The 14,806-nt window shown below is 44.7% G+C and overlaps 1 protein-coding gene across 3 annotated transcripts in view; it reads left to right on the top strand.

Moving 5' to 3' along the window:
- Positions 1-14,806, top strand: part of NCSTN (nicastrin) — a 1,205,995-nt gene that overhangs the window by 820,706 nt on the left and 370,483 nt on the right. For all 3 annotated transcript variants that reach the window (XM_069635427.1, XM_069635426.1, XM_069635429.1), the window contains one exon: positions 6,648-6,750. In XM_069635427.1, coding sequence (XP_069491528.1) covers positions 6,648-6,750 — 103 coding nt within the window. The remainder of the gene's footprint in view (positions 1-6,647; positions 6,751-14,806) is intronic.

The raw sequence follows: 14,806 nt of genomic DNA, 5'->3' as shown, positions 1-14,806 counted from the left end.
TGCTGTGAGTGCCCTGAGGCTTGCGGGCGTGTTGGCACTATAAAATAATTCTATAGAATAGAATGGCAATGCCCCAAAGGCTGAACCAACAGACAGTTCTTTGGGGCGAGGTGAGTTAGTTCAATGATTTAGTGAACTGTGCAATTGGAGTTTTTGAACACTGTTATGGGCCTGTTCGCTTTAAAATAAACCATTTGCCAAATGTTTTGGCCAGTGATGCTTCCCTAGTAACAACTCAAACAGTAGGTCATGAGAGGTCACTAAATGCTGTATACAGATGTGGCCCACTTTTCTTTGTGTGCCCGGGTTGATTTCTTGTTCCAGTTTGACTCTTTAGGGGGTGGGGGGTGGTGCATTTAAATGTGTGAGAGATGGCCTTTACGCCTTGATGCAAAGTTCAATAAAGATCCTTGAACTACGAGTTGAAGCATTCCTTGATTCATCTGTGACACTAACACTTGCCTTTCGTAATATTGTGTTTAATGGACTGTGTCCTCGCACGGATTCCTTATCTTAGATAAAGTTCTTCTCCTCCAGCAGATCTCAGAGACTTTTTGACTGCAGGGGGTGATGTGCAGCATTGGCGTTGAGTTCCCTTGGCGCTCTTCTTAATCAAAGATGGGCATGACATTGGTGTTGGTATAAGTAGCTTGCACCACACCCCATGACCTTAGTTCCTTTTCCCTCCATGATCGGTAGGCTTCTCGTGGAACTATCTTCACACCTCTGATATTTTCTGACGTATTCAATAAAAGAAAATTGACCGCAAAACCATCTGGCTTCAAATGACGTAAGGACTGTGATGCCAACCTTTCACTAACGGATCCTTACAAGAAATGTCTTGGGTGTTTCGGTGATAACCACAAAGTAGCTGATGGCGGCTTGTGCCGTTTGAGGACAGAAGGCATTGAAGTAGGGATTGACGAAGTTGGATTTGGCCGTTTGACATCAAAGTCGACCAGCACTACCCCTTGAAAACCAACATCGCCCAAAGGAAGAAGCTTCAAGGTGACCGAAAGGTCTACAGAAATACCTCAAAAGAGATTTAAGAAGCACAGAAAAAGATCCCATTGAAGGAGCAGTTCCCACCATTCCTCTGTTTCCTTTTTCCTAAAATGGAAGAGAAGGCGCAGACACTCAACAACGAACTCCTCACCAGAAAAGTCGGAGGAATTCTTTCTCAGAATGGTGGAAGCTGTCCAAAAAGGGGCCCTTTCTCTACCCCACATTGAAATCAAAAAAGAACAAATCAGAGCAAACTGTGCCCGACTGTCGGCAGGGTATCCAAGATGAATCCCTTGTGCCTAAGGACCCTAGGAATGAAGATGTCCTCTAGGAATCTTCAAGTATTGTCGACATCGCCCACAGCCACAACTACTTCAATGCTTTATGAAGTTACATCCGCGCCTTCGTCAAGAAGCCAGTTGATGCCTACCACTGACCGACTACGACATCAAGGTACACATGGCAGTAGAGGAAAGACTCTAGGAGTATTTGATTGAACATTTTCGATTTTGAGTGAGACCCAATATCCTTCGGCTTGGTGACGCTCAGACCCTAGAGCACTCGGGACAAATATGTCTCGGAGGAGGAAAGAATGGTGGATTTGGCAACCAAAGTAAAAGATGCTAGTGGTGTTGACACTTTGATTTCATGTAACCTGACCCCAATGTACACCCCTATGCCCCTCATATGTCCCTTACAGTAGGATTAGGCCTATGGTGCCAGAAACACAATGATGTTACAGAGATCTTGGACAAAGGACCTCCAAAGGAGCCAGTCCTTCCCTTCCATGCAGAATTTAGGAACCCACATTTGGAGCTATGGAAGAAATGCTGCTTGGTGCCAGTAGTTCAAAATGACTTGGTAAAGAAGTTTAGGCCATCATCCACATAACCTGACTTTCTATCTAAGAACCCGTCCTGAGGGCCTTGTGGTGCAAGCGGCTACGTCGGAGATACAAACTAGTGCCTATTCATCCTTACCTCTGAACATGGATGGCAATTAAATATAACTCCCTTTAAACAAAAAAAAAAAATAATAATAATTAAGTCTTGGCCTCAGGCAGCATTACGTTGAAGGCGTTAACTCAATATGCACCCTTGCCGAGTATACCCACACCTTATGAGCTGTGATTTCAGAAACGGCAGAACACAACCGATAAGATGAACTGAGGAAAGGTTTTTAAAACATTTTAACTGATGGGAAGGAGGCAATGTGTCAGCCTCTGCAATCAGGCTTGGATGCGGCTGATTGTGTAGTGAGAGTTTTTGTGGCTAAGAAAGTCTGGTTTTGCCCAAGATGTCCAAGAGAGGCCTAGACCTGCCCTCTGATGGTGCAAGCCTTTTTGAGCTTAAGTCGTAAGATACGCTAGGGAAACCGCAGGCATGAAAGGCAGCAGCAAAGCCATTAGGAGAAGCAGTGCCCCCACAGCCCACTGGAGAGGCAGGCCTTTTTACTATTTCTGCTCCTTTAGCCAGAGTGGGAAAGGCCAAACACTTGAAAGACTTGGACAAAGGCAATTTGCGAGATGAACAAGAGGTAGAGGTGGAAAATCTTTAGTTTATCACCTCAGGTGATACAACAACACCACAACCACTTTGAGGAATACTCCCACCCTATTCCAGTAGGGGTGTCTCGCTTAACATTCCAGGGACTGGTGAGACACTACTTCAGCTTCCTGGGTGCAATAAGTTGTAACTCAAGGGTATTTCCCTTTTCTCCAACGCCCTCAAAATTGCACCACACCCTTTTCATCCCTTTTCGGAATCCAGATTGGCTACTCCAGCAGTAGATTGCTTCCCTGCTGGAGGATGGCAGAATAGAACAGGTGCCACAAGCTAAATGGAATCTGAGATGGTATTACCTTTACTTCTTGGTACCGAATGAGGACTGGAGACTGCGACCCGTCTTGAGCATGAAGAAGGACATTTCAAGATAACACTCGCAGATCCTCCAGGGCCGAGAGCTCCAGGATTTGTTAGTGCCACTCGACCTACAGGACACTTATTTTCATGTGCTCATCCATCCCAAGCACAGAAAGCATGTGACCTGCAGTTCTCACTATCAGTTTCAGATTGTTTCTTTCCGGCTCACCTCTGCCATGACAGTCTTCAACAACTTGTTTTCAGTGGTAGTGGCCAGCCTAAGTCGAGGTGGATGCACGTGTTCCCCCTACTTGGACAATTGGCTAATAATAGCTCACTCCCCAAAGCAAGCTCGGGAGCATTTCAGCCACACCTGCCACAACTTAGAAATGTTACCACTGACACCCTCACAAACGCTGCAGTTTCAGCATATGGTCACCAAATTTGAGTGCCCACACAGTTCCAGACATGGACTTCCTAGGGTTGCTGGGTCTCTTGCATTGTCCATTTTCCTGGAGGCCCAACTAAGAATGAGATCACTTGAGTGTCACGGTTCTCGGCAGCATGACTGACTTACCTCGATTCCCGATCAGGATTGCATAGGACCTCTTGTGGTGGGCTCGCAAAGATTACTTGATGGCGGTAGAATCTTTTTGGCAACTGTGGTCGCAGGTGACTGGTTATGGACACCTCTTTGAAGGGCTACAGCACTCACCAACATCAACTGACAGGGAGCAGGTTGGGTTCCATGGCAGAGATGAAACTGCACATAAACCTGCAGTGGAAGGTTGTCCTGATGATGACAGACAACATGGTGACCATGTTGTACATCAACAAGAGGGGAGGAGTATGGTCACTCCACCTGGGCATTGACGCAATGCAACTCTGGTTTTGGCATTTCAAAAAGGGATTTCTTGTCGGCATTTCCTCTAGCCATAATGCAGAACATGAAGACAAGCTTCCTGATCAGGCAGGCAGGTCTTGCTCTCCCAGAAGTGGAAACTGTCAGGAAGTCCTCCTGAAGAACTTCGCTTTCTGAGAAACTCTTCAGGTGGATCTGTATACATCCAGTTCCAACAAGAGGTGTAAGCTATTCTGCTCCAAGGAATTCCCCTCAAGAGGAGCACTTTGGGGGCGCCTTTGTGGTGGGCTGGAACTTTCCACTACTGTATGCATTCTCGCCGACTCCAGTCTTCCCTCAAGTCCTCAAGAAGTTGCTGAGGTCCCGGACAACCACGATTCTGGTTGCTCTGGATTGGGCCAGGAGGATGCAGTACCCAGACCTTTTAGCCATCCACTCTCCATTTCGTCCTTCTCAGAGAGTTGACCTACTCTCACAGGAGTGAGGCTTGGTTCTCCACCTGGGCATCAACACTTCAACCTTCCTGCCAAGCTACTGAGAGGTTAAGATACAGGGACTGGGATCTCCCAGAACGCATCATAGAGCTGTTGCCATCTCCCAGAAGACTGGCAACAAAGGCCCTTTATCGCTGCCAATAGAAGAAATTGTGCAGTATTTGTAGGCCGTATCCTTGGATCCTTTCCTTGCATTACATCTACAGTGCAGTCTTTTCTTTTGCACCTTGCCCAAAGGTGCATGCTGAGCAAGGCTCATACTTCACAATGCCCATTGTTATTCAGTTTCTAAAAAGGACAGAAAAATACTTTCCCCCCCGACTCATTTCATTGCGCTGGCCTAAGATCTAAACCTAGTACACTCTTTCTTAATGGGTGCTCCCTTCGAGCCGTTACACTCTTGCCCGCTCAGGTTCCTCGCATAGAAAACTGTATTTGTAGTAGCAATCCCATTTGCACACAGACTGATTGAACTACAGGCTCTCTCATGTAACCGTCCCTTCAGATTTTTCAAGGGACAAGGTCAGGCTCAGGTTATGGCCTTCCCCTATAAGGTTCTATCCAAGGTTCACCATGCCCAAAAATTGTACTTCCGAGCCTTCAACCCGCCTCCTCATCCTTTCAAAGAAGAATAGAGGTTACATCCTAAAAGAGCCTTACATTTTGTATCTAGCCAGACACTTAATTTCACATCGGAGCACCAGTTCTTTGTTGGTTACACCAAGCCTAGATTAGGGAAAGATGTGACAAAACAAACACTATTAAGGTGGCTAGTTGTGTACATCTCCGAATGGTACACTATGGCAGTAAAAGACATCCATGAAGGATTCTGAGCACACATCACTAGAGGAGTAGCTGCCACGTCAGCACTCTGAGGAATACCGACTTTGGACATTTGTCAGGCTGCGACATGGTCCTCATTACATACTTTCATAATACACAGCTGTCTGGACAATGTTGTGTCAGGACACTCGGTTTTGTATAGCGGTCATGCAAAATGTTTGTCTGTCAGTGGGTGTTCGTTCTTTCCTCCTCCTTCAAAAATGGTTCCGCTATGGGAGTCTATCTAAGGTGACGAATCCATGGGAGGCCACAACCCATTAGAAGAAAAATTAATTACCTTTTAATAATGTTTTCAGACGGTTGTTCGTTCCTCCCATGGATTCCTCATTGCCCCACATCCTGACCGTCATATAAACAGCTCTCTCCATCTCTTTCTCATTTAATGTTTCTCTGACAAATTATGCTTTGTACAACATTTAACTCCCCAATTCTTCTGCGCACGGGAAGAAAACCATTGAACTGAGTTAATGAGTGCGGTGCAGGCTATTTATATTAACGTCACATCCGGGCTTGATGATAAAGGGCTCTGAGGGACTTTGACGTCAATGTGGCATGGCGCCCCTGCTATCAAAAAGTTTAAGATTTCTGCTGAAGCAGGAGTAATGCATCTAAGAAGAGCAGGAGGACTGCTACCAAAGGGAAGTAATTGGTTCTTCTGATGGCTACTAGGATTTCTCTCACAGTCCTCATTGCTCTCCGGCCTACCACTCTGAATCTTTGCAATTTTTAGTGACAGGTCTACCATGTCCTTGTGGTTGCTGGGGTAAAAAAAAGTTGGATCTGGGGCAATGTCACCTTCCAACAGAAAGGGTTCCAAGGATCAATCATGGAGTCTACAGTGGAGCCCCCATAGCAACACTTTGTGGCTGTTTCAAACCAGAGATGAGAATATGCGGGAGGTAACACCATACTGGCCATATCCATCAGAAAGAAAATGCCTAATGCTATATAATTTGCTCCTTGGGAGTATAGGTTGCATCTGGTAAAGTATTTTGAGCCAAACAGTTGTGGATCACTTAATTTTTAGTATCTATCATTACATTAAAGATAATACTTATTGGGAGTGAGGGGAGTAAGACAGTTTATTTATTTAAAGTTTGTGCTTTAGAAGGCAACAGAGGTCACTACTGACTGGCCCTCACGACAAGGCTTCAGTATCAAGGTCCAGATCTAGTAGACATTTGTTCTGGTAAGCTACTCAAATGCTGTGTTCTGCAAACTGGAGATGTGAAAGCTAAAAACAGGAATCTGGAAATATTAAGATATAAGATTACAATAAAAAACATGTCTGTCAGAAAACATGGACTTTACCTGGGTTCTCCCTGTTGATACCATTGTGAGACTAGTATGTTAGGACGTTCTCTTAAGTGTAGCGTCCTTCTCATTTCATGGTATCAATGGCCTAATTTGATGAGTGTGTCGTAGTGCCCAAAGATTTGTTCACAATGCTTCTGGTGGATGCAAACAAAACACAATTGGTATTGTATTCTTTCTTTCAGTTTGTTCATGATTTGTTCATTCGTATATATTAACATATTGTGTGTGGGATGGAAGTAATGTAGCATTTCTCTTCACTTTTAGATATTACCAGAGTATTTATGATACTGCAGAGAATATTCAGTTACACTATCCTGCTGGACTTGGCCCTGAGGAACAGATGGACTATGTCACCAACACTGCTGAGGTTTGAAATTTTAGTACAGTATGGAATCAATATACCTGTCTTGTATGACTTTTGGCCAGGCATATGAGGTCGCCTTAAAATTAGGGAATTGCACACACATCTACATTTAAGCAGGTTGACACAGCAGTTATTTCAAATTTACATAAATCTAGTTCTAGAAAATATTGGAAAAAAAAGATTTTGCTCCCACCAGTATATGGTTTTACAGCATAATAAGTCATGTATATCTTTGGGGTGGGCTGTGGCAGACATGTTATAGGTTGTCACAATCGAGGAATCGGCACGCTCCTCTGTCTTTCCGTGCAGGGACAGTGGCTCTTCCCTTATGTCACTCTGGTGCCACTGAAAACAAATTAGGGATTTTGAGGACTGATCATGCAATTAGACCCCGAACTAGATGAAAAAGAACTTGCCAGTGCAAACCTCACTAAACTGATCCAGTAGAGGCCATGAATGGAACCACAATAGCGCAAGCATGATGGTTAAGTAACAGATGCACTTCTACTTCCTTCCTCCCAAACACATTAATTACTGCCAGCTTGCAACTTGATAGTAATGAAGTATGAAGGGCCATCATGCCTCAGGACACCTCCCAGTCATCAAATGGTAAATGATTGATCATTATGAGTGCCATTGCGAAAAGGTACTCTATCCCTGTAATGTCCCAGAGCAGATCCAGTTATACAAGGACGTTTTGTAATCCGTTGGAAGAGCTGAGTGGCATAGAATATGGCTGCTTCCTCCATCGGCTCTTAAATTGTGGCATGATCACTTTGGTTGGGGACTGCCTGTAGTTTCCTGTCACAATTTTGCACCGATTTATGTTGAATTGCTGGTGCTGCAGCCGGGGGATGCTTCTTCACTCAAGATGGCTGCACCGACACATTGGGCACTTATGCACAATTATGAATAGGATTGAAAACTGCCTTGTCGCGTTCTGCTTTGCAACTGCTGTCTGTTGCAAGACACTACTGTGTTCTTCGTTTCTTCTGTTTTCACCCTCTATTGCCTCCCATGCTTCTTGCAATTTGCGATCCCACTAGCTGCTGTCTGTTTGGAAAGATATTCTTTTTTGCAACTTTTTCCTCCATATTTTTCAATGGCACCCGATTCGGTTTTATTGCAGGTCAGAAGGACAGCGGCGAGTGTCTTTCATTTCAAGAGTTTTATTTAATTCTTTAAAAAAAGATGTAAACTCCTAACTGTCCCTAAGCTATGGGTTTTCCCTGCCCAATATAAAATTAACCAGGGTGCTTGTCAGTCATTGTTGAGTTCAAAAGGAAGGACTGTCCTTTGTCCCAATCTTATCTGTCTCTACCACTATTCACAAAGAACTAAAGTACAGGAGAATGACTCCCTTCTCCTGTGTTGTGCTTCTCAGCAAAGTCACTTTAGTAGTTGATTCGCAGGTAGTTCTCAGCAACTACTTTTATCAGTTCTGTGAGGAGCCAGGAATGAGACTCTTGACACAAGGGGATCATAGTTTTGGTCATAGACTTTTATTAAAATAAAAGGGGGTGGGAAAATGCCTCTCTGTCCCTGCACTGGAGTTGTTTCCCTACCTGAATGTCTAAGCAAAATAATCCTGTTTCCAAAGTACTATTCTTGCCCTCACACTTTAACAAATAAACTCTGCGGTGAAAAGAGTAATGTCTTAGGCCCTAAGTGGTTTATAGATTGTTCAAAACAATTTTATGGTGGCGTAGTATTAACACAACAAACATTAAGTTCTTAATTGCAATGTATAATGTATGGTTACACATAGAGAGCCTATTAGGTATCTCTATTTGAATGCAATTATCAAAGATTATCAGTAGTAATACCTGGTACATTATATTGTATTATGTGGTTTTAGTCCAACGTACTTTGTCCTCAGTAACGAAAGAGATGAGATGTAAGTCTTATTTTGATTTTATTAATTCTATATATGATTTGTTTGTGTTATGAGTTATGGAATTATAGATGTGATAATTATTTGTATGAATTTTTATGAATTCTGTCTTGAAATATTGTTTAGATATATATATTTAAATATTCTATGTGCAAAGTTTATTTATAAACTATGTCACATTAATAATAACATTTAAAAATTTTAATTTAAAAGTATTGATGTTTGTGGACGATGCAGTCCTATTGTCCCTGACTCTGGTTGTTGTTCGCAGCCAACTAGACACTTGTTAGATTCTGCAAGACAAATGGCTTGGTGCTAAATGTGTCAAAGACAAAATCAATGGTTTTTAATACTAACCGCAGGAGGGCAGGCAGATGCCTCACTCTGACCCTGGATGAAGGTGAAGTTGAGCAAGTAGCTTTCTACGACTATCTGGGGGTCAGGTTGACTGCTTCTGTCAGTTGGTCTATGCAACTGGAAAAAGCGAGGATTGCCTTAGCAAGGTATGGTGGCGCTTTGGCTAGGTTCACTAGAGAACACGGTAATGGCACGGTCAGAGTTTCCTTGGAAGCCTATAAGGCCCATGCAAGGCAGTCTGCTATTTATGGGGCAAAATTATGGGGGCATGCAGAGATTCGCTCACTTGTAGTAGTGGAGAATGGATTTTTGAAGCACATCCTCATGCCACCCATTGCGCCCAAAACATTAGTTTTGTATGAGACAGGGTTACAGGGTATTGAGTCCATTTGTTGGCTGTACCCTGTATTGTACTGGGTTTGGTTGTGGGATAACCCTAACTTAGTCAAATTCAGGGAATCATGGACTGATGTGATGGCACAGCAGGGTGGTTCGTCCTTGCAGTGGGTGATGCACGTGAAGAAGACTTTAGAGGCCTTGATCTCGGGCCGATCTGGTCTAACCCAAGCTCAGTAACCACCCAGTCAAAGGAAATAGTAAAGTGGGCCGTGCATGATAAATTTCAAAGTGATGTGGTCGCGAAGGCGTCTGGTACCTCATTGGTGGCGCGTTATTTAAATTTCAAACCGTCAATAGGATACGAGGATTACCTTGATTATGTGAAACCGAAAAACGAGCGATCCCTCTATACAAAATTCTGTTTTGGTATTCTCCCAATAGCATCAGTAGGACATAGATGGCATAGTGATGTTCCCTCTACATGCCCTATGTGCAGTGTGGGCTATTGAGGAAAACGTTTTCTAAAACCAATGTGGTGCCTGTGTAACTGCAGACGAGTGGGTGAGGTGATGACAGTTTGTCTTAATGCAGCAGATACCCCAGCATTTTTTGCAACCAGCAAGTACCTAAGGTGGGCTTGGCATATCCGATGTGGGAAGACGTCAATGTGATGATTCATTTGGGAGGCTGCGAGTTTACCCTCGTCCCTTGTGGTGTTCAACCGGACATTTCTCTTTTTGTTTCCTTTCTCTTTATATTGATATATAGTTGGCCTTCATTGACACAGGCAAGTTTTCATTATTTTTGATTTTTAACTTGATAAGGGTTTATTTTTCTCTTTTATTAGTGTTTGTGTCAAACATCTGTATTTGTCTAGGAATTTCTAAATTTGTCTTGATGTTTTTTTAAATAAATAACATCAAAAACAACAGTCAGGAGAAAAGATTGGGATACACTTACTCCCCCCATAATCCCCCTCCCCAACATAACACTGCAGTCCGGTACTGCTTTACACCCTTCCTCCTCCCCCCCCCATTCCCCCATTGAACTGAGTCTTCTACTGAAAAAAACAGTCCCCATAAAGTACGCTGGTGGCGTGTAAGGAGTCTTGCCACTGTTTGAGATTTGACTTTTAACATCGGCCGCCTCACCGGAGGCTTCACCCATCATGCAGTAGTCTCTCCTCTACGCGAGTGCTGCTAAAATGGGGCTAAACCCTTAAATGGCGGAGGGTACCAACACCTTTAAATTACCTCCCTGCTGTCTGTTCTTACTGTCCACTCATTCCGCTCTGATTAACATATTTTACCATGAATTCGCCCCACATGATTGTGTGCGGCAAAGCTTTCCCATGGAGGGCTGCAGTTATCCTCTCCATTGTGCATATGTTAATGGCAACATTGATCCACTCCTTCTTCCCTGGTATCTTGGTGAACCCCATCAAGATCGTGTATCCCACCCAGGACTTATTCCAGAACACCTTACTTCGGGGACACACCCACCACATGTACCAGTAGTCGGCCGGCTCCCCACATAGGGGCCAACATCCCAGGCTGGCTAATTGGAACATTTTTGAAAGCCTGACTGGGGTCATAGTGCCATCTATGAAGCAGCTTGATGGCGTGTAGTTTGTACTGGCTGGCAATAGAAATCTGCTTGGCCCTTTACATATTCTCCCCCAAAGTTAAGGGTCTATGTCCACCCCCATGTCCCTCTCCCACTTTACCCTCAGGTTTTCCATTGACCCTTTCCCAGCCTCCACAAGACCACCATACATAGCCGAGATCAAACCCTTTTGTTCTCTTCCATTTGTCAAGGAGCACTTCAAAGGGGGTGAGGTCCCTCTGGATCTCCTCCTTCCATTTCTCATCCATCAGGACTCCTTTTAATTGAAGGTAGTGGAAGACTGAGAGGGCACCTATCCCCATCTTCTCTTCCAGGTCAGTAATTGTAATAAAAGTGGCCCCTCTCCATAGCTGGCCTACCCTCTGAAGTCCTGCCTCTAACCAGGCTTGGAACCTGTCAGGGTTTGGGATGAACTCCCGTACCCCCAGTGTCCATATAGGACTCGGCGGGGACGGCCAATTAGTCACTCCTTCCATATTTGCATGCTCCCGCCACACCTCCCATGTATTGCCCAGAATAGGTTGATCCCTGACCCTACGTAACAGCTTCCTTCTCGGCACCCAAAGCCACTTCGCCACTGTGGCCGGGGCTAGATTGTTTTTGTCCAGGTCCACCCACTGGACCCCCGTCTGCCCTCTCAGGTGTGGTATAATGACCCTCAGCTGTGACGCTTGATAATAGTTTTTTAGATTGGGGAACCCCCCCCCCTTCTTTTTGGGCAGTGTAAGGACGTCATAGGCTACTATCGCTTTATTACCATCCCATTGGAACTGTAGCATTAACCTCTTCACCTCCCGAAAGGACGACTCAGGGAGGCGGATCGGGAGCAGCTGAAAGGCATATAAAAATCTAGGGAGGCAGACCATCTTTAGAGCATTTAGCCATCCAGCCACGATATGGGGTCAGTTTCTTCCACTTTTCAACGTCGCCCCTCAGCCCAGCCACTAGAGGAGGGAAGTTGGCTGCAAACAGATCTCCCAGTTCCCTGGTAAGATGTATCCTGAGATATCGTAGCATGTCTCCTCCAACCGTTACCCCCAGTGGAGGGAATCTAACATCCTCCCCCTCCCCGTGTATCATCAATGTGAACAGGACAGATTTGGCCCTGTTGATCTTGAAGCCAGATTGCTCACCATACTGTTCGATCAACTGAATCACCCTGGGTATGGTGGTCAGGGGGGCCTTTGTGTGTAACAGTAAATCATCTGCATAAAGGGCCACCTTATACTCTACTCCACCAACCACGAGACCTTCCACTTGGGGGTCCCCCTGAGCAGGGCCACCTTAAGCACTTTGGGCCCCGGGGCATGAACACCTTTGGGGCCCCCCTCCACCAGACAAAAGGAATTAAGATGCGCAATCATGCCACTCCCCCGCCGCACATCGCAAATACAACCCATAGCTTAATATACTGATGGCAGAGATCAACATAAGCATGGCAAACTCCCTTTCAGTCTCCTTCCCCTCTTCATTCTTACTGTAATCAGAATGTTAAACAAGTAGCATGTCAAGGGCAAAATTAGCAGTCAACGATGGGGGTACTTGTGTTCTAGCATAGGTACAGGAAACATTTCATCAACAGTAGCCACAGGGAATGTGTCAGACATAGTATAACTGCAGGACACAGATCATATGAAAAAGATGCACACAATCTAGAAAACACAAACGACTCAGATTATCTGCCTCACAGAAACTTGAGCAAACGTGCTGAAGTATGGATACAGGCACCCAATGGGAAGCAAGGAGACAGCTACACATGCCCTAGCATAGAGAATGGATGACGATTTGAAGATACAAGAACGGTGTCTTTATCCAAAAAGACTGAGATTAGAAGGAGGGACATGGCTTTAGAGAGCAAATAAACAAGTGGCGCTGGTGTGCAATATATTAATGCTCACTTTTATTATAGAGGAAGCAACACTGTGTATAGCCAGTGAAACCATGAATGAGTCTTTTTTTTAATCATACCCTGAGAATGAAATCACTCTGAAGAGCTGGCCATTTTGAAAGGTTTAGGGACTGGCACTTTTGACAGGTGAGGCAATACAAAATTAAATGAGATGCCCAGGATCACACATTGGTTAAAAGATGAAGCTGGGATTGGCACCCTCTCTGCAATGTCTGCACATTACCACTTACAGTTCTAGTTTGTATCCTGAACTAAAATAATAACATTTTACAGAAATGACTTGGAAAATATGCAAATTACATGACCCAACACAAACCTTTTTATAGAAGACAGCACAGTACTGTCAGTGATAGACGATTTGTCCAGGATCACTTTATCATCTGTTGGCATAGCCAGGATCCAAGCATAAACGCGCTGGTTGCACAGTCTGGAATTTGGATACATAATCAACTCTCTGGACTAACACTTTGTCATTGGAGGTGCCTGCCTAGGTTTTACAACTCCCCATCTGAACAAACCAATTTCTAGACCTTCACCATACTGATGCTATGTTAGTTTCTATAGCAACCGCTATCTGGTGCAGGTACATTGGTGATGATAACACCTGGTGTGCTAAAAACAAAAGTACATATACCTGCAGGCTTATCAACTTCATACATTGGAATGGCTGAGTCAGCCTTGCTGTAATTTGGTATTGTAATCTTGCATATGAACGCAAATCGCTGCAATGTGTGCTTAACACACTGAGCTATCATCTGAACCATGGCGACACTCAAATTTTATCAATATCCCGTTCAACTTTGGCTATTTCACAGGATCCATATAATCCACTCAGAAAGGGGAGGGTGCTATAGGTGTTGTGCCGCACAAACTACAGTGACCATGGAAAGCATTACAGGATGAAACAATCAGAGCAGAATGTACTTGTCAACAACAGCAGGCAACATGCTTAGAGCCTCAGCAGCACACCATAAAAAAATCCTGACGTGTGATATTTAATTTTGGTGACTAATGGGAACTGACTTAATTTAATTAGGCTGCATTATGGGGCCCCCTCCAATGTGGGGGCCCGGGGCAAGTGCCCCTTTTGCCCTCCCATAAAGACGTATCTGCCCCCGAGTCTCTGCGCCAGCGGCTCCAGGGAGCGCTCAAATGGAATTGGTGAAAGAGGGCAACCCTGCCTCGTCCCCCTGCTTAACTTAAACCAAAATGAATATACTCCTTTGATGGCCACTGATGCCTTAGGTGCTGTGTACGCTGCCATTATCCCCTTCCTGAGTTTGGTCCCCAGTCCTTTCTTGTCGAGAACATCTCCCAAGAAGCCTTATTCCACCCGATCAAATGCCTTCTCAGCATCAACTGAAAGAAGGGCCGGGTCTCCGTTCATTTTCTGGAACTCATAGATTAAGTGTAGGTTTTTTCGCATGGTATCGGCTCCCTGTCGTCCCATTATAAAACCGTCCTGTTCCGAGTGTATCAGCCTGGGCATGTATATTTCCAGTCTCCTTGCCAGTACACTCATGTAACTCTTAGCATCAATGTTCAGAAGCAATATTGGGCGGTAGGATCCACACCTTTTGGGATCCCTCCCTTCCTTGAGAATCACTGTAATTAGAGCCTGCTAGAATGACTGCGGAGCCTCCCCGTCTGCAGGATATAATTGAATAATTCAACCATAAGTGGAAGGAAGGGAGGTAGGAGAGGAATGATTTGTAAAACCCGGCCGTGTAACCGTCCTCCCCCGGAGCCTTCCCTAACGACAGCCGTGAGACAGCCTTGATTTCTTCTGACGTAATTGGGGCATCTAATACCTCAGCCTCCTCTCGGGAGAGCCTCAGGATGTCCACATCTGCAAGATAAGAGGATATTTCGGCACTCCCCATGTGGGCCTCTGACTTGTAAAGGGTTTCATAGAAGGCGCCGAATGCCTCAAG

The sequence above is a fragment of the Ambystoma mexicanum genome, chromosome 1q (assembly GCF_040938575.1).
Source record: "Ambystoma mexicanum isolate Mex_15411 chromosome 1q, UKY_AmexF1_1, whole genome shotgun sequence".
NCBI classification, from domain to species: Eukaryota; Metazoa; Chordata; class Amphibia; order Caudata; family Ambystomatidae; genus Ambystoma; species Ambystoma mexicanum.
Note: the sequence above shows the minus strand (reverse complement) of the source record. Positions and strands in the feature narration are given on the sequence as shown.